The sequence below is a fragment of the Lepisosteus oculatus genome, chromosome 11, assembly GCF_040954835.1.
Source record: "Lepisosteus oculatus isolate fLepOcu1 chromosome 11, fLepOcu1.hap2, whole genome shotgun sequence".
NCBI classification, from domain to species: domain Eukaryota; kingdom Metazoa; phylum Chordata; class Actinopteri; order Semionotiformes; family Lepisosteidae; genus Lepisosteus; species Lepisosteus oculatus.
The window spans coordinates 208096-227588 of NC_090706.1; the positions used below are offsets into that span (position 1 = coordinate 208096).

At 53.7% G+C, this 19493-nt stretch overlaps 2 protein-coding genes across 3 annotated transcripts; both read right to left on the reverse strand.

Moving 5' to 3' along the window:
• Positions 1-771: 771 nt before the first annotated feature.
• Positions 772-10199, reverse strand: tfap2e (transcription factor AP-2 epsilon). Its single transcript, XM_006631198.3, has 7 exons — positions 10117-10199; positions 8456-8881; positions 5127-5181; positions 2060-2288; positions 1843-1961; positions 1325-1466; positions 772-1196 (listed from the first exon to the last, which is right to left on the reverse strand). Exons 1-7 carry the CDS (start codon positions 10141-10143, stop codon positions 920-922), a joined length of 1275 nt encoding a protein of 424 aa, XP_006631261.1. The 5' UTR covers positions 10144-10199; the 3' UTR covers positions 772-919.
• A 2956-nt stretch (positions 10200-13155) lies between these two features.
• ncdn (neurochondrin) lies at positions 13156-18795 on the reverse strand. 2 transcript variants are annotated; one of them, XM_015348843.2, is made up of 7 exons: positions 18644-18795; positions 18222-18371; positions 16749-18113; positions 16148-16380; positions 15843-16061; positions 15603-15745; positions 13156-15445 (listed from the first exon to the last, which is right to left on the reverse strand). In XM_015348843.2, the coding sequence occupies exons 1-7, from the start codon at positions 18695-18697 to the stop codon at positions 14991-14993; spliced, it is 2619 nt and encodes an 872-aa protein (XP_015204329.2). In that variant the 5' UTR covers positions 18698-18795; the 3' UTR covers positions 13156-14990. The 2 variants fall into 2 exon arrangements, with proteins under 2 accessions (XP_015204329.2, XP_015204330.2); XM_015348844.2 differs by having other exon boundaries at positions 18222-18403; positions 18644-18706.
• Between the last annotated feature and the right edge of the window lie 698 nt (positions 18796-19493).

The window sequence follows — 19493 nt, forward strand, 5'->3', positions numbered from 1 at the left end:
TGCGGTGGGTGTGTGTTTTGATGCAGTTGTGCAGTGAGTGTGTGTATTGGTGCAGTTGTGCGATGGATGTGTGTGTTGATGTAGCTGTGCAGTGTGTATGTTTGTATTGTTGCAGTTGTGCGGTGGGTGGGTGTGTGTTGATGCAGTTGTGCGGTGGGTGTGTGTGTTGATGTAGCTGTGCGGTGTGTGTGTGTTGTTGTTGCAGTTGTGCGGTGAGTGTGTGAGTGTTTATGTAGCTGTGCAGTGGGTGAGTGTTGATGTAGCTGTGCAGTGGGTGTGTGTGTATTGTTGCAGTTGTTCGGTGGGTGTGTGTTTTGATGCAGTTGTGCAGTGAGTGTGTTGTTGTTGCAGTTGTGCGGTGTGTGTGTGTGTTGTAGCTGTGCAGTGGGTGTGTGTATTGGTGCAGTTGTGCGGTGGGTGTGTGTTTTGATGCAGTTGTGCAGTGAGTGTGTGTATTGGTGCAGTTGTGCGGTGGATGTGTGTGTTGATATAGCTGTGCGGTGTGTGTGTGTGTATTGGTGCAGTTGTGTGGTGGGTGTGTGTGTTGATGTAGCTGTGCGGTGTGTGTGTGTTGGTGCAGTTGTGCGGTGGATGTGTGTGTTGATGTAGCTGTGCGGTGTGTGTGTATTGGTGCAGTTGTGTGGTGGGTGTGTGTGTGTTGAAGCAGTTGTGCAGTGGGACTGCGCTGTACTGTTGATGCAGTTGTGTAGCTGGGATGTTGCGCCACAGTGGCACAGTGAGTTTTTCCATCCTGTGTGCAGCCAGCCTCGTCTCCTCCTCTGCTCTCAGTCCTGCGCTCCTTGCTCTGGGGACGGGAGCAGGCCGGTGTCCCTGCGTCTCCTCCTGCTCGGCCCGCTGGCTGTCTGGAGACAGGAGCAGACCAGCTGCAGCGAGTGGAGGGGGGGTGGGACTCGAGTCCCTATTTGCGATGCTTAAGGTCTTTGTCCGAGCCTTTTCCCAGCCCTTCGCCGGCTCTGGGTGCGAAGCCCTTGTCCAGCAGCTTGAGGGCCTCCAGCAGGTAACTCTGGAAGGCGGAGAGAGCCGCCACGATGGCCGGCGTGCCGAACCCGTGCGTCAGGAGGCTGAAGTGCGTCAGGCAGCTCTGCACCCCTGGGTCCAGCACTGCACAGGGCCGGCCCGAACCCAGAGGCGAGCGGTCCTGGGACATCAGGTCAATAAACTCCTTACAGATCTGTCTGCAGAGAGAGGGACAGAGTGTGAGGGCGGGCATGGGACACGGATGTAGCCAACAGGCCAGTCATCGGCCTGCACAGCCGCGGGCGCCAGGGGCCCTGCGCGACTCTGGCCGGCTCAGGGGACTCACTTGGTGGCCAGCAGCATGCTCTTACGCGTGTGCGGGTCAGCCGGGTCGGTGTTCTGTCGGCACAGATACTCTGCTGCCGCCTTCGCAGGAAACTCCGTCTCACACACATACCCAAAATCACGGGCCAGATGCACAGCCTCGCCTGAGGGAGAGAGAGAGAGGTTAACTATCACCCTCTGAGCTGAGAGAGAGGGGTTAATGTGCTCTGAGCTGGGAGAGAGAGGGGTTGATGTGCTCTGAGCTGGGAGAGAGAGGGGTTGATGTGCTCTGAGCTGGGAGAGAGAGGGGTTGATGTGCTCTGAGCTGGGAGAGAGAGGGGTTGATGTGCTCTGAGCTGGGAGAGAGAGGAGTTGATGTGCTCTGAGCTGGGAGAGAGAGGGGTTGATGTGCTCTGAGCTGGGAGAGAGAGGGGTTAATGTGCTCTGAGCTGGGAGAGAGAGGGGTTGATGTGCTCTGAGCTGGGAGAGAGAGGGGTTGATGTGCTCTGAGCTGGGAGAGCGGCTCGGTCAGTGTCTCACCCTCCACCAGCGCGGTCAGCAGGGTGACGTTGGCAGCTTTGCGCCTGCCAGCCGGGAGGTTCAGCCCGATCTTCTCCAGTCGCTCTCTCAGACACCGGCCTCCGTTCTTGGACTTTGCCCTGGGTGGAAAGGAGGGGGTTACCGTGAGGAAGAGAGACCCACAAGTCCGAGATTCCTCCATCGCCTGCCCCCCTCTCCCTCGGCCCGGGACCCTCACCTGCGCAGGACACCCCCCAGGAGGGACGCATTGAGACACTCTGGGGGAGACAGGCGCCGCTGCACCTCCCCTACTGTCACCTTGTACTTGGAGGTGGAGCTGAGCAGAGACAGGCGTCCTGGGACAGAGCAGAACACCTCACTGGGGTTCGACACCCCCCCCAGCACCCCCTCTTTACTGAAGGCCAGTGTGGACAGACAGCTGCTGCTCATCTTGGAGGGCACAGGCACTGTGGAGAGAGGGAGACAGCTGGGTACAGTGGAGTGGTGCCCTGGATTAACCTCATCTGCACCTTTTAGGATACTGAAGGCTTGAAGAAAATCTCTTCTTGTCCTGCTATGTTCTAGACTGAAGGTATTAAGTTCCCTTCATCTTGTCTATATATGACAATCCTCTTGAGGTCAGGAATCATTTTCCTTTCAACTTTTTTTCGTGGCTATAATGACCTTCCTGCAGAACTAATTCCCCCTTTCGATATGTATAGCCCCCCCGGCTGCAAGAATTATCAGTGTTTATTTTATTACACACCTCTGTTTCTGTATTTGCCATTTCCATTTTTGTATCTGCAAATGTAACTAGTTTGCTAATTATATCAGAATTGAAATTGTTAATACAGAAGAGCAATATGCCAAAAACAGGTCCCTGTGGAACACCCCTGCTGACACCTGCCCACTCAGACCACTGCTGAAACCAGTCCCATCAGAAAGAAAGATGATGCGCTGTTCCTGTTCCGTTATCCACCCATCGGCCTCATTGACTTGGATTCCTATGGCTTTTAATCTGAAAATTAACATTTTACAAGGGACATTATGCGAAGCCGCCTGGACGTGATTTAAAGTAGCACATCTTATTATGGTCAAGATATCCCTGCTGTTCCATCACTCTTTTCCACAGAGATGGGAGAAGGAGACGAGTGAGAGAGGGGAGCCAGGTGAGGGCAGGGTTATTATTATTGTCTAACAAGTTACATTTTAAACAAGTCGCGGGCTTGTTATTAGCCCTCCTGCCCCGAGGGAGCAGTGCTCCGAGCTGTGGGTGTGTGGAGCCCACAGGGAGGGGAGGAGGAGGGGCTGTGTGGAGCCGCTCTCGCCTCAGCCCTGTCCCCTGGGCCGCAGCAGAGCTCCTGCTCCCGGCTGCCATGAGAACCGGCCTGCTGCCCTGCTTCAACCCTCCTGCCAAATACACTGGGGCTGCTTCTCCACCTCGGCTCCTCGCCTGGACCTGAAGGAATGGCCGTTTCGGACGTACCCCTTCAGACCCTCACAGCCTGCTGAAACCTTGGGCGTATTTCAGCATGATTAATTAGAAAGGCTTAACGACGTTAAATTAGCAAAAGGCCACCTAGTTGTGGAACATGAGGAACTGAGAATGAAGGGATTCAGCCAGACAGGCGTTTCTGGTGCGTCACAGCCAGGAGCTGTCTGCCACGGCTGGGCTGGACAGTGGCCAGACCGCCTCCTGCCCGCACTGGAAGATTAGCTTTATTCATTTATCTGTGCTATTATTTCTCCTTTTTACATGTGGATTTACATATTAATCTACTGCTCTGTAGGCGCAGTAATGCAGCCGGGGGCAGGAATCTGAGAGAACACTTTCTGGGAAGAGGAGCTGGCCGAACTCAGGGGCGTCTGGCTAGTCTTCCTCTCCTCACACAGGGCCCTGATGATGATGATGACTGGCTGCTGCGCTGCTGTGCGGTGCAGCTCTGAGCGGGCGTGGCCATGTGCAGTGTGCAGCCCGCCTCGCTGCCGCCCCCTGCTGAGACGCCTGGGCTCCTGTACAGAGCCGGGACCGCTAATCCCAGAGGCAGAGCCAGGATCCCCACAGAACTGAGGGCTTTAACTGCCAAGTCAGCCAGCTTCTCTGCTCACGAATCACTGCTTATCTGTTGGTGTGTGTGGCTTGTTCATGTATACTGATACCTTGTGATTGAAAGGATCTAATCTTTGTTGTTGATATGTGGCCAACATTTTTACAAGATATGCAAAATGAAAAAATGAGGTCTCTTTGTTACATAGGAACCCTTTAACAATAAAAAGAGGACTACAGTCCCAGTGCAGTAGACCAGTCTGTTACAATAGGAGCTACAGTCCCAGTGCAGTAGAACAGTCCTGTTACAATAGGGGCTACAGTCCCAGTGCAGTAGACCAGTCTGTTACAATAGGAGCTACAGTCCCAGTGCAGTAGACCTGTCTGTTACAATAGGAGCTACAGTCCCAGTGCAGTAGAACAGTCCTGTTACAATAGGAGCTACAGTCCCAGTACAGTAGACCAGTCTGTTACAATAGGAGCTACAGTCCCACTGTAGTAGACCAGTCTGTTACAATAGGAGCTACAGTCCCAGTGCAGTAGAACAGTCCTGTTACAATAGGAGCTACAGTCCCAGTACAGTAGACCAGTCTGTGACAATAGGAGCTACAGTCCCAGTGGACATATGTGTGTTGCAATGAATCGTTCTGCCTCTGTCTCTCATTTCTTTCTCTCTCCTCTACTCCAGAATCCATTATTAGTGATTGATGTATCCACTGCCAGTGAGGCTGTGTGAGTAGCCTCAGGCAGCCTGGCACGGCAGGGGTTAATCCATCAAGCCAACGGAGGCACCTGCCCTAGCCCTGAGTAACCCCGGTAACCCCACAGTGACAGGCTGAAGACAGCAGAGTGGAGAAGGACAGGCGTCCCTCCTGTTGCTTTGGCAACACTGAACGACACCCATCTTGCCAATAGCAAGATATAGCTCATTTGGAGAGAGAAGGGACTGGAGAGAGGAGAGAGGAGAAGGGAGAGGAGAGAGGAGAAGAGACTGGTGAGAGGAGAGAGGAGAAGGGAGAGGAGAGAGGAGAAGAGACTGGTGAGAGGAGAGAGGAGAAGGGGCTGGAGAGATGAGAAGAGACTGGTGAGAGGAGAGAGGAGAAGGGAGAGGAGAGAGGAGAAGAGACTGGTGAGAGGAGAGAGGAGAAGGGGCTGGAGAGAGGAGAAGAGACTGGTGAGAGGAGAGAGGAGAAGGGGCTGGAGAGAGGAGAAGAGACTGGTGAGAGGAGAGAGGAGAAGGTACTGGAGAGACTCTCACCTTTCTTGATGACAGAGTGATCCAGTAACCCCAGCGCTGAGCTCTCCTCTGCCCCCTGTGACAACACAATGGCATTAATAAGAGTTAGAACACTGTTATTATAATACTAATAATATTATTACTAATAATGCTCATGATCATAGCCAGCTGACATGGCCGTTGATACTGTACACAGAGCACAGTCACCGCCTGATCGACACCCTGACGTTTTCCTTTCCAAGTCATTTCTGTCTGTCTGCAGATTGGTTGATTGATCAACCAGTTTGCTTTTGCAAGTTGCAGAGTGATTACTGATCCCTGCTCCTGTGTATGTGAAGCTCAGAAAGACCAGGAGGTGTACAGCACGGGGTTCGAACTCAGAGACACTGATGTGGAGCAAAGTGTAGGTTGTGGGAGAGGAGTGTTCAGGGTTCGAGCTGAGAGAGGGATTTTGGAGAGGAGTGTTAAGAGTTCGAGCTGAAAGAGGTGGGGAGGAACAGTGTTCAGGGTTTGAGCTGAGAGAGGTGTGGAGGAACAGTGTTCAGGGTTCGAGCAGAGAGGGATGTGGGAGAAGAGCGTTCAGGGTTCAAACTGAGAGACAGAGACGTGTCCTGACTCCCCGGCAGCAGGGAGAGTGAACACACCGCGCTGTGTGCAGGGCAGGGCCGAGGGGCGGCAGCGGTCTGCCTGTGTCTCAGCATGTGAGTGTCGAGCCCGCAGGCCGAGCGCTTCTGCGTCAGAGCCGCCTGCTCCCTGGTTCAGAGCTGCGCCGCAGTCTGGCTCGCAGGGTCCGCTGCGCCGAGCGCTGATCAGTGTCAATGTGTGTGCGCGCATCTGAGTGCAAGAGGCTGTGCGTGTCCTGGTGTGTGAGAGCTCGTGTGTCCTAAGGCAAAGCAGGCGATGAGAGAGTGAAGACATGTTCCCCTGACAGAAAATGACAACATAAAATCAAATGTATATTTAACCATCTCTTTACAAAGCTGTGGGGTGTCCCTCCTCCGTGCTGCGTAGCAAGAGTCGTCATCAGATAGAACAATTTCTCGCTCCGAGCGGAGGCTGGCGGGCACGAGCACAGATCGCCGGGTCACGCGGGTCACCGGCGGGCCACGGGCCGGTCCGCGCGCCCCTCGCACGCCGCTGGCGCGAGATCAGCGGTCGCCGTGCAAACCGAAGGGAACATTTCAGCAGCGCTCATCGATTTTAACTGGCTCTAAATTACTCTGAATTCAAATAGATTTATTATATTAACGCTATTCCGTTAATTGAACTTATTAAACATTATTAATTATATTATATCTAATATATTATTATTATTATTATTATTATTATTATTATTATTATTATTATTATTATTTAAATAATAACGCGGGCTACATAGAATAACTGAATAAATCCCGTCTTTCCATCGCAAAACTGAGAGCGTAGCACTTGAGCGATTAATGAACACGGGTATCGGATATTGCGCATCTGAATCCACCCGAGCTGTCTTGTCGCCCGTTTCTGAACTGTTTTTCTACACGTTAGAAACGACGTCTGGAACAGAGACAATTCATAAAACACATTTCGGGTCTCATGCCGCTACAATGCTGTGGCTTCCTGCCGGTGTCTCGCTGGGACAGTGTCCACTGGGTTGGTATTAAATGTTAGATGTGCGTTAGACATTTTCAAATAAAATAATATTTTTACTTCATTTATTTTTGTTCGACCGGGATGCGTACAGCAGCGTTAATCAGGCTGGCAAAGTATAAAAATATCGACTCGAATGAACTGAATTTAGAGAAGTCCAAGAGAGAGGCCCGAGCTGGTGCTGAAATTAAAATACCCTCCAGGACATTTCCTCTTTTAAAAATACCAGCGCGTAAAGTGTAGTTAAAAAACAACATAAACGAAATGACGCCAAGCAGGATTCGCGGACGTTTGCCGTTCGGTGTTTTTAACCACATTTAAACGAATTTAGATCTGATTTTAATCCACGACTTCAAGTGAAGGTGACAACTGCTCTGACTGCACTCCATACATCAAAAATCTGTGCTTTTAACTCTATCCTTTTGTGATATTTTAAAATATAATTTATACCTATATTTGTTAATTGAGAAGATTGTATAGTTTTCTAATCATCGAATTTCAACAGAAACAAATTGAAACAACTTTGGAAAAAAGTAAAAATATTTTTATGAAAATAATTATTGTAACCTTTTATTATAAAACAAGAAACGCGTTTTAATATCGAAGGCGAGGAAATTTAGTTTGGCTCCGATCGTCCTGACGTGCAGTTAAAATCCTGCGCTGACCTTCCGCGTCAAACTGCAGCTCTTTTGCCAGTAATTTAACCGCGAGCTGGGAAGCCGGTCAGAACTAATTCTGACATGAACCGCCAACAGGAGCCGAAGACCGGGTTGCAATGGCGATGAGGGATGTAATTTACAAACGCTTTTCAAAACAAAGCGCCACAATAACCCAAGTGTGAAGCGCGTAGCAGGAGTAAACAGATACATGCACAGTACATTGACGCAGCGGAACCAGGAGGCAAGCTAAATCAAAAGTCTAAAAGGTCTTTGAGCGGGATTAAAAACCGTTGGCAGTCGCCGAGCCATTGGGACGGCGAGATCAATGTGGGCAGGCGTGAACCCGTCACCGTGGCCGTGGGAGAACTCGCCATGCGTGTTCCCTCAGCGTGGACCCGTACAGCCCAGCAAGTGCGGGTCAGCTGAGACGCGAAACATTTCACGCCAAGTGTAACCCGCGGCTGGGAAAGCGACCCGCTTTCCAAAAACTCCACTGCTGACGTCGGAAACTAACACAAGATTTCGTTTTTCTATTCTTCATAATAACGTTATTTTACACTGTAATATCATTTCAAGCGCTATCAGTCGTTTCTGCCATTAAATCACGGCGTGTGTTTGAGAATCAGACAGGCTGGGCTCGGTCCAGCCTGCACGTCTCTCTGCGTTTGGTGAAGAACAGAGATCCTCATAGTTCTATAGCAGAAATAATTTACGTTTTGAATTGGATGTGGTTGTGTTTAAGTTTAAACACTAAACACAGTTTAAATGAACATAAAGCCTTTATTTACATTAAATGTGCCTCTATTGTTAGTAAAACGTAAAACGTTGAAATAGTCGTGTTTTGAAGCCGCGGTCGAGCTTCTGTCGGGTTGATACCCCGGGAATGTGTTCAAGGATCTGTGGGATCTGTCCCGAGAGGACTCGGGTCAAGATCAACCAGTCTGTCGGTGACTGGGATAGCCCGCCAGCTCGTTCATCGTTCCTTTGAATACCCGCCCTGCCCTGGCACTGACAAACATTGCCCGCTGCAGGACGGAACCAGAACCGGGGAAGAGCCGGACTCACCTGGATGTCCTCCAGCCCGTGCTGGTTCACCCCGTGCAGCCCCAGCGGGACCTCCCCCTCCCCGAGCCCGTGCAGCAGGCGCGGCACCCCGGGGTACTCCCTGCGGGGGTCCAGCCCCAGCGCCCGGTGTGCCTGGGGCAGCAGCCCGGCGTCCTCCGGCCGCGGCCGCTGCGAGTGCCAGGCCGGCTGCTGGTGCAGGGGGTTGATGGAGGCGTAGGGGTCCGGGAGGTGCGGGTAGCCCGGCTCCTGGCCCTGGGGGTAGGACAGCGGTGGCTGCGGGTACGGCGGCGGGAAGTAGGGCGGCTGGAAGTCGGAGGCCGGGGTGTGGCAGAGCGGCGGGGCCGTCGAGTAGGCTGCCTGGTTCAGGGAGGAGAGCTGCGACAGGCGCCCGCCCGGGGAGGGGCCGCTCAGTCCGTCCGTGCGCTCCTGCGAACCGGGAGACACACCGTGAGACACCCCGGGAGACACCCCGGGAGCCGGGCGGGCCGGCATGACACACCGGGAGACTACAGACTAATCGCTACAGACCGTGACATTCACATTGGCTTCTGCATTTCAACCGTGAATTTCATTCAGTGTTTTATGTCACATTGACGTTTTGTTAACATTGAAAAAGAAAGCGTGTTTCACAAAACTGTTTTAATTTTGCACATATTACCGTGTGCCAGTTTGTTATATAAAAGGTCTCAGCGGTAAATAAAAGTCGTTCACATTGTTACGCTCTGGACCGGACTCGAATAAAACAGCAGTTTGTTCTGTGAGCAGATCGAGTCTCGGGATCCTTCTGCGCGCGGGGGGCTGTTTCCCACTCGGGTCGCACGCGACTGATGGCCCGGCTGGAGTATTTTTTCCACGGTCACCCTGAGTGACCACAGTGGTCCAGGGGCTACAGGTGCCCACGGGCCCGTGCGGCGCGCGCGAGCTGTCCGTGGACCGGACACCGGGACGGGACGGAGCGGGAGACGGGAGTCAGCGCTGAGACCCGAGTCCGGGGGCAATAAGAGCTTCGGGGGGTGTCCAGCTGCACGAACCCGGGGAGATTTTTGACACCCCAGTGCGTGTAGCTTCCCAGACTTCAATTCGCACGCAGTGCAGTGGAAACACTTCGGAAACACCTGGGGTTGGAGCCCGACCGCTGTAATAAACTGTTTCAGCTGATATGACAAACGAGCTTCGCCTGTTAAACACAATCGGGGTCACCTCGCCAGCCCTGAAACAGCGCGGAGGCTGAGAGGGGCTGGAATCGCACAGCGCAGCGCCCTGGCGACCCACGGGCAGTGCGCACGGATACAGCACTGGTCTCAGTACCGTGCCAGCATCTCGACGGGGAGAGGTCGAACTCGGAAACGTCTGTGAGCACTAGGTCGCCGGAGCGCGGACACCGCCGTGTCTCCAGCTGGAGTCCGCGGCTGTGCTGACGGGGGCTTCGCCCCCCGCCGGAGCCCCGGAGCCGCTCAGCGCCCCCGCTGCTGTCCTCGCTCCCCGGTCAAGATGTTGGTGCTGAAGCTCGAAGCTCATTCCGAGACTCTGCTCACAGCCTCCTAGCGCCGGCGTCCGGCCGGGAGAATCGGAGCGAATGACACGGGCGGCCGAAGCGCCAGCAACCCGGGTAGAACCGCAGCCGTGTGGAACTGGACCGGGCCGGCGGGACCGGGACTCACCATGGCAGAGTAGGCGTGAACTAACATCTGGACGGGAAAGTAATCCGAACGGGGATCCCAGGGCCGGTTCGTCAGGAGCTGCGCGCAGACACTACGGAAAAAAGTTACCGTCCAAAACTCATCTGCGCCGGGGGTCCATGGAGTCGGGAGAGCTGAGAGCCGGACTCTTCCCTCGCCGCTGCCTGGGGCGTCAAGGTGAGATTTCTCGCTGGTGGCGCCCTGCGTGGCGTGGGGCTGCACAGTCCCTGTGGCCTCGAGCGAGCGTCCCCCTTCTCGTGCCGAGAGTGCTGTGTGCGCGACAGGAGGGACAGTGACCACGCGCTCCTCCATGCGAGCTAGTTATAGCGTCGGGAGCGCGCACGGCGTGGAGGGGGGGAAGAGGGGAGGGATGCGTTCTTAAAGAGACAAGCTATTCAATTCAATTGATCGATTGATTAACTGATTGATCAATCGGTTGGCTGACATGTTTATACTTCTTTTGTCTAAGGCCCCTGGCGAACAGTCACTGCAGCAGTGAGCGGAGCAGCAGGCTGTGTAGCTGGCCTTCCTGTGGTGGAGTTCTGTCAAGGCCATGTCTCCGAGCCCCAGACTCACGCTGGAGATGAAACACTTTGACACAACTCTGCGATTCTTCCCAGAGGCGCTGACCGCGGGCGACAGAATCACAAGGCGACTTATCTGATAGATCTGTGTGTGAGTGTCGATATTTTTAACTATATTTAGCCTGACCGCCACTGTAGACACAAATACACACATGGACTGGTACGTGCAGAGAAACGTCCTTCTCCCGCCGGGAATCTGGTACGAAAAGCAAGATGAAGAAGTCAGGCAACGGGTGTGCTGTTCACCGAGGGACAGGGCTGCTCTGCCCAGCTCTGCAGGCACCCTCGCTGCCGGTCCTGCTCCACACCTGGGGTGGCTGTTCTCACTCCAGCGGGCGACTCCGACAGTGGACATCATGGTGGCATGGTGGTGGACAATGCTGCCTCGCAGAACAGGGACCCTGGGTTCAATTTTGGGGTGCTGTCCGTGGGGAGTTTGCGTGTTCTTCCCGTGTTCGTGTGGGTCTCCTCCCACTGTCCAGAGACATGCTGGTAGGTTTAGCTTCAAGGAAAACTGGCCCTGGTGTGAGTGTGTGTGTCTTGTGATGGACTGGCCCTGGTGTGAGTATCTGCCAGGCTGTGCCCTGCCTTGTGCCTCTCGCTTGCTGGTATAGACTCCAGCTCCCTCTTGAACTTGAATTGGATGAAGAAGTTAGAAAAACAGATGGATGGACATCATGTTTGAACTTGGTCAGCAACCAGTCTGCTAGTCTGTCATGTAGAAGCTACCATCACCGTGGCTACTTGAAGGGAGGGGCTCAGTCATGTCCTCAGCCCTTGGCCAGCCAGGGCTGGGTGTGGACTGAGGGATGTATCTCCTGGGTGGGGATCAGTGTGGGAGGAGGTGGGTGTGTCTCATGTGGCGGGGCTGAGTGTGGGGACCTGGGTGTGCAGCACACAGCTCTTTAACACAGAGCTCTCCAGCACACAGAGCTCTCCGGCACACAGCTCTTCAACACGGAGCTTTCCAGCAGAGCTCTTCAGCACAGAGCTCTCCAACACAAAGCTCTCCAGCACACAGCTCCCCAAACATAGAGCTCAACAACACAGAGCTCTCAGGCACAGAGCTCAAAAGCACACAGCTCTCCAGTACATAGCTCCCCAGCACACAGCAATCCAGCACAGAGCTCAACAACACAGAGCTCCCCAGCACACAGCTCCCCCAGCTTAGAGCTCAAGAACACAGAGCTCTTCAGCACACAGCTCTCCAAAACAGAGCTCTCCAGCATACAGCTCTCCAGCACACAGCACAAAAACACAGAGCTCTCCAACACAGAGCTCCCCAGCACAGAGCTCAACAATACAGAGCTCTCCAGCACACAGCTCTTCAACACAGAGCTGTCAAACACAGAGCTCTCCAGCACAGAGTTCTCCAGCTCAATGCTCTCCGGCACAGAGCTCTCCGGCACAGAGCTCCCCAGCACAGCTGACTGTCTCTCTGAGCGCAGCACAGCAGTAGGGCAGCTGACTGTCTCTCTGAGCACAGCACAGCAGTAGAGCAGCTGACTGTCTCTCTGAGCGCAGCACAGCAATGGAGCAGCTGACTGTCTCTCTGAGCGCAGCACAGCAATGGAGCAGCTGACTGTCTCTCTGAGCGCAGCACAGCAATAGAGCAGCTGACTGTCCCAATACAGAACGAAAGGAATCAATACACACAGAACAGATGTAGAAGGGCTGGTCTAGATGGCAAATTAATGAATGTTTTCAGTCATGACCAGAGAAAACTATGAGGGGACCTGACTGAATCTTCATGCTCCCTGACAAAGTCAACCCAGTAGACATCTGCAGAGGGAACAGTGACATGTGCTGTGGCTGTCTCTATTCTCTGTAATTGCATCTCTGACATAAAAATATGGATGACTCCAAATTTCCCTCATCTAACAAGACTGAATTCATGCTAATTAGCACCCCCCATCAACTTTGTAAAGCCAATGCTGTAACCCTATCTGTGGATGGTACTGTACTTGAAATTACTTCTGTAATTGAAAATCATGGGGGTGATATTTGATTCAGACTTGACATTCCACCCACATGTGCAGCATATTGTCAAAACATCATTCTTTCACCTCAGAAATATCACCAGACTGCGTCCTATGATATCACTAACTGCTGCTGAAAGGCTGATCAACACATTTGTCTTCTCCCAAATTGATCACTGTAATGCTCTACTCACTGGAGTTTCTAAATTCACACTGAACAAACTCCAGCAGCCAGAATCTCGACCAGGTCTAGTGCAAGTGATCACATTACTCCTATCCTGGAGTCCCTGCACTGGCTTTCCGTCAAGTTTAGTGTCGACTTCAAAATCCTCCTGCTCACCTATAAGGCTCTGCACGGCTCAGCACCTCAGTACCTTCATCTCCTACTGCTCCTTGTCATCGTGTATTATTATTATTATTATATGAACCATGAACATGAAGGACATTGCAGACACAAGGAGATTTTATAGTTCTTTTTATTCCAGAAGAGGGGTATTGCTGAATGAAATTCTGGGCTAAATTAGCTACTGACTGCCAAACAGGCCAAACTGACTGAACGGCTGCTCTAGTCTGTAACCAATGTTACTGTGTATTCTTACCTAGAGAGGAAGATAAAACAATGGCACTTTACACACAGAGAGAAAAACTGTTCTTTTAAATCCCTGTGACCTGCATATTGGGAATTTGGAGTGGTTTTATTTTGAGCAAGTTCTCAGACTGTTTTGTTAAATATGGAAATACTGGTCTTGCTTGTGTTGTTTATGCAAATATTTGCCAATTGGTTGCAGTTCCATCAATCAGCAGACAAGAGTTAAAGAGAAAGAGAATAATCTTTTCACAATGCCGACACGTTATAAGAAAGATTAGCAGGGGATGTTGGATTGTGTCTCTGTCCAGAACTCACCGGACAAGACCGTCAGTGAGCTGGAGGTCGAGAGACCTGTTCTGGAAGGAGGTTGTTTTCTCGCAGAAGCCAGTTCAGTTAGCGCCACCGTGCATGACAGTCAACATCTCCCTTTATATACACTGGGGGCCAGCCGGACTGAGATGAGTCAGGGGACAGATGTAAGAGACTTTTCCAATAAAGCTCTTTGAATTTAGATCTCAGACTGAGAGGTGTGAAAGAAGTGTACATAAGGAGAAAGAATCATATCGGCTGAACATCTAAATAGTTTTGTCACAATAAACAGTTGCATGTATTTTTTCGAACTTCCAGCCGAGTGCAGTTTTTTCACACAAAGAACGGTGGGCTAGCTCCATCTATCGGTCATCGGGGGAAACGCAGGACAATCTCGATCAGTGACAAACGCGTTTAGAGCGACCTCTGGTGACACTGGAGGTATTGCATGTACGGTTAGGTCTTATCACGAGTTTGCAGGAGTGACTAACCGTGGCCCAGGAAAGACTGTTCATAAACAGGAACTAGAAGCTTTTTTATAAATCGTCTAATCACTATTACAGTCCTTCAATATTGACTTCTTTCCTTCCTTCTTCTTTAAGTTTTGATGTCACTGGTTCTGTCTGCCTCTTTGCTTTCCTCGTGTAATCCAAACCCTTATTGTAATTGTGCAATTCTGTCCGCACTGTATTTTTATTACTGTAAACTGCTTTGAGAAGCCACTTTTAAAAGGCACCTTACAAAACTGAATGAAAAAATATTGCTCTTATATTCAGATACATTAACAGTGATGCATGTAGCTGTTGTAAGCATGATGTTTTAAAACAGTGTAAAGTGAAAAAAACAAGTTTGCAAGGAGCAGACTAAAAACATAAAGAGAGCAGAAAATCAGCATCTGTGAGACATAACTCACAGGGGTTTCCTGGAACTGTACTGTCCTGCACAATCGGTAACACATCGACCACTCCCATCTAAAGCCTCTAGTCATCCATGTCATTTGACCACCTCTTTAATTTTATCTTTGTGCAGCTTAATAATACATTCTCTCTGTAGGCAGATGTTCTCAGGCTGCCCTGATACAAGTTCAGTGTTCCCTCTTCCCTGAGCCAACAGCTGATGTAGCTCATCTCATGTTACATCTCGTGTCCGAAATTTTTAAATAAAAAATATTTTAACTTTTTTGGTTTGCGGAATTCACCCTGCAGAAAGCGTCTCACTGGTTCCAGGACCGTGGCCTCCTTGCTGGTAAACTCGTCCATTCAGCTGTTTTTACAGAGGACAGGACTCTGCACGGCCCTGCTGTCTCCCGGAGGCCCCGAGCTCCCCCTCCTCTCTCCGCAGGGTCAGACAGACGCTCAGGAGCTCGGATGCTTCCACTCTTTATTGATGTACAAATCAGTCCTCGGCTTTGGAGAACCCCAGGGGTCCGGCCGTCAGGGCCCTCTGCAGCTCCGCCATGCTGGGCAGGACGCCCCCTGTCCCACTCCGTGTCACCGCCAGGATCTCCCCTCTGCACAGGGGGCAGCGAAGGGCCAGGGCTGTGAGTGCCGCCTGCAGCGCCCCCTGCGTGTCGGGGTCAGGCAGCGCGGTGCAGCTGCCCAGGAGAGCCAACACGTCTCCCAGCCAGCCGCCCTCTCGGGCCAGGCCAGGTAACCACGGCAACACGTCCACGCAGCCGGCCAGCGCCTGCAGGCCCAGCCGCCACAGCTCACACACCTCATCCCAGCGCTCCGAGAACCCCGGGCTGAGCTGGGCCGGGCCGAGCCCCACCGGGTCAGCACACAGAGCGCGGCCCAGGAAACGCAGAGCAGCCGAGAAGAAGCGCTGCTGACCCGGCTCCCCATCCGGACCTTGAACACAGGCAGAACTGAGAGGAGTCTGGGGGGACACAGACAGGCAGGGGGGGGGGGGACAGACAGGCAGGAGTCTGGGGGGGACAGACAGGCAGACGGGCAGGAGTATAGAAGACAGACAGACAAACGTGAAGGCAGACTTCTCCATGGTTACCTGCTGGGCCAGGTCTCAGTCGGCCAATCAGGAGCCCCAGAGTGCAGAAATTGGCAGCCAGCACCAGCAGATGGGGTTTGTGCAGGAGGGCGCAGAGCGCGTCCGTCAGCAGGGACAGCAGAGAGGAGAAACAGGCGTCTGTCCTGCCAGGCGAGGTGTGGAACAGACAGAGCAACCAGTCAGTGTCTCTCTCGGTGTGACAGCGTCTCGCACGCGTCTCTGGGCACGACCGTGCCTCACCTGACAGCGCTGGGCTCCGTCACAACGATGTTCAGAAGGGCAGAGCAGGCCGTCTCCATGCCGGGATCCCCCAGCGCCCCCCGAGTACCTCGGCCGCCCTGCAGCCTCTTCCAGCCACGGGACAGGAAGTCTGTGAGCAGGACAGGCGTCCCAAGGGACAGCAGCACCCCCCTGGGCCCGTCCTCTGCAGTCAGGTGGCACAGCGCGGGAAGAAGGAACCTGGGGCACAGAGACAGGGGTTAGACATTCTGACCCGGCCTGAGCACTGTCACCCGTCTCCCAGCATGCACTTCTCAGGGCCTCACCTCAGGGCGTCCTCTCCTGGCCAGCCGCTGCCCTGCGCGGAGTCACTCGCGGGCCGGTCAGCCTGGCCCTGGTCCCCTCGCGCTCCCTGCAGCTGCTCCCTGGCGTAGCCAATCAGGAAGGGAAGCAGAGCGGTCACTTCCTCTCTCAGGCAGGACGTCTCCTCCGCCAGCCAGGCGCACAGCGCACGGACAGTGGCGAAGATGAAGGGGTCTCCATAGCAACTCGGGGTCACCTGGGTGGGGCGAGGAGGCTGTCAGTTTGCCCTGCCCTTCCTGCAGACGATCAAACTGCATCGCAAGTACAGAACAGAGTGGCCGCAGGATATCTGCAGCGCCTAGAGGAAGTGGCACTTCAGCCCTCCCGACACGCTCTCTCCCCCACTGTCGCGCAGGCTGGGGTCAGCAGACACAGCTGTACAGACCCCCTGCTCTCCAGGAGGTGTGAGAACGGCACAAGACACCAGTTTTGGGAGAGGCAGTTTTTTCTCAGTTTTATGTGTTTAGTTAGCAGGAAGTGCCTCTCCATCCAGGCCTGTCCCAGCAAACCCTTCCTGTCTGGCTCTGCCTCTCTCCTCCCAGCCTCCCTCCCTCCCCCTCTCACCTGCTGCAGGTAGTACACGATGGCAGAAAAGGCCTCTTCCAGGACTCCGAACAGCTGCCTGCTCTGCTGCCGACTCAGCCCAGCGTCGGTGCGCTGTGGCTGGGCAGGGTCCTGGGAGAGCCCCAGGCTGCAGGCCTGCTCTAGGGCTGCCTCCAGGATGCGGTAGCAGGCGGTGAGTGTCTGCTGCTGTGCTTCTGCAAGGACAGTGCCAGGAGGCTCCTCCAGGCCCATTCGGATCTCAACACAGGCTCGGTTGACCAGCAGGCAGCTGATCTGGGTGGAGCCCAGTGGGGCCCAGCCACACAGGTCCAGCATGCAAGCGGACAGAACCAGGACAGAGCCTAGCTGGGCTGGGCTGATGCGGGCCTGGATCAGAGGCCGCAGGCCCCCCCAGAGCACAGTCACACTCTCCTTGAGGCCGTCGCTCAGTGGCGCCCCCCCAGGCGGGGGCAGGAACTGCAGTAGCCCGGCACACAGTTCGACCCTGTGCAGATCCGGAGCCTGGCAGAACTCCTGGACCCGCCGAGCCAGCAGATCTGACAGCTGCGCTGCGTGTTTCTGCCAGGCTGCAGTTCTGGTTGGGCCCGAAAGCAGCTGTCCCAGCAGAGGCAGAGCTCTCTCACGGCTCAGGGCCTGGTTCTGGACGTAGGCCTGACACAGCGCCGGCACCGCTCCCCGGGACAGCAGGACTGCCGGGCCCCCGGCCGAGCCACACACCCCCCACAGCGCCTCGTAGCAGTCCAGAACCAACGCCTGCTCTGGGTCAGTCTGGCTCTCCCGGGTCTCCTCCACGTCCCCGCCCGGCTCAGTTCTCTTGCTGCTCTTGTGGGCCGGCTCTGCGGGCCTGGCGTTTTCCCCTCTCTGCTGGCTCTGATCCACATGACGCTGTCCACACTGGGCCTGGGCTTCAGAACTCTGTTGTGCATCTCGGTCCGGTCTGCCCAGATTCTGGCCAGGCACTGCAGAGCTCTCTGGCTCCCGGGCCGAACTGAGCTCACTCTCACAGGAGCCCTGGTTCTGCCAGGCTGGGTCCAGGCCCTCCGACCTGAGCTCCTCTGCCCCCTGGCCTTCACGGGCCTGGTTCTGGGAGCCCTGGCTCGCCTGGGTCCAGTCACACCTGCCGGCCAGCAGGTCCAGCAGCAGCGAGACTTTGTTGATGAGCTGTGGGTGAGCAGCCAGTTCCGGGTCGGCACTGAACCCAGCCAGCAGGGACACGCCCAGCGACAGCAGGACTCCTGGGGGGCACTGCCCACCCCCAGTTGCTGCGGAAACCAGCAGCCGGTTGGGCAGAGAGAATCCCACCGCCTCGAACACGCGGCGCAGGGTGGCCCGGTCCATCCGACCGGCTGGACAGAACCGGGTTATCTGCAGAGATAGAGAGGGGAGTGAGTACAGCTCCCGGGGACCGGGCTCCATCAGCTGTCCGCCGTGTGCGTGCGTGCGTGCGTGTGTGTGTGTGTGTGTGCGTGTTACCAGCAGCAGGGCGGCCAGGGTCTCGCTGTCATTGCCGGCATCCCTCAGCGCGCGCAGGCAGCGCTCCAGTACCACGCGCTGCGCCTCCGACATCCCGGCATCCCCCGCCTCCTCGCCCACAGCCTGTTCCGCCGACATGGTCACCCGGCCCTGCGGACGGACAGGCGGTCAGTCCAGCAGTCCTGGAGACCGGACACGTTACTACTCAGCGAGCGGACCGGCAGGAGTCATTTGTTAACGGCGCTTCTGCAGCGATTAGAAATACACCGAGCTACACAAAACACAAACTGCGTCACCTCAAGTGCAGGAAACTCGCAAACTCTAAAATACTAAGTATTAGTGAACACACGATAAGATTTGAGGTTTAAAGTCCGAACTGGCTTTCTGCTACAGCTAATTCAAAATAACTCATACAAAAATACCTGGTTCAAAAACTTCGCCGCTTTCTCACGTGGAGTCCAAGAACAACTGGCCATACACGGCTGCCCACGTTCCTGTGTTGTCGAATCAGCGCTCGCTACACTCCACCCCTAAACCAATCACAATCAAGCTTGTACTGTATGTTCAGGCGCCATCTTTATTCGGTCTGGAGCGATAGAGCCGACATTATTGTGAGGGGCAGAAGGACTTTATTTGCAGAAAAAAGAAGCCCTTGTACTTGAGTTCCGGGTCTTTTGTAAATTGATTTAATTGTTGTACTCGCACGTTGTTACATACATAAAGTGGAATGGTTTGGGAAGAGATCTATGTTTGAACAGTTTAAAATATATGTAAAGGCATATTTACAGACTATATCGAAAGGTAAGAACATGAAAGATGTGTGGACCTTATCTTTATCTTGTGTAATGTTTTCACAAAGTATATTAATCATAATAATTAATATTTGATGGAATTCTTTTTTTAACTCCAAAGGAACCCAGTTCTCTCAGACCACACAAGTGCTGCTGGGACTCCCCCGCAGTGACAGCGGTGTTCTCGGTGATTGTGGGTTTATCATCAAACACAGGGCCAGGTACAGTAGCTGGACCTGTGGACTACACCAACAGCCGCACCATGGATTGTGGTGGGAAAGATATAACGTTGTTTTTTAAATAAAAAATAATCTCTTTTGTTTTGGGCATATTCATCTCCAGGTAAGAAATATCACACCAGTTGACAAATTCATCCAGAATTGACCCCTGTGTTTGTCCAGGAGGGAACAGAGACTAATCCTTGTTTTAACATCTCATCTGAAGAAAAGCTACTGTACAGTTTCCCTGGAATTAGACTGGA

Excerpts from the sequence above, each read along its gene's own strand:
- tfap2e (XM_006631198.3), bottom strand. The coding sequence starts at position 10,143 with ATGTTAGTTCACGCCTACTCTGCCATG. Across the intron at positions 2,289-5,126 it reads TCACTCTGTCATCAAGAAAG|TGCCTGTGCCCTCCAAGATG; the intron begins GTGAGAGTCTCT and ends CTCTCTCCACAG. Across the intron at positions 1,197-1,324 it reads AGCATGCTGCTGGCCACCAA|ACAGATCTGTAAGGAGTTTA; the intron begins GTGAGTCCCCTG and ends CTCTCTCTGCAG.
- ncdn (XM_015348843.2), bottom strand. The coding sequence starts at position 18,697 with ATGGCCAGTTGTTCTTGGACTCCACGTGAGAAAGCGGCGAAGTTTTTG. Across the intron at positions 16,062-16,147 it reads CCAGGAGAGGACGCCCTGAG|GTTCCTTCTTCCCGCGCTGT; the intron begins GTGAGGCCCTGA and ends TCTGTGCCCCAG. Across the intron at positions 15,746-15,842 it reads ACGGAGCCCAGCGCTGTCAG|GACAGACGCCTGTTTCTCCT; the intron begins GTGAGGCACGGT and ends CTCGCCTGGCAG.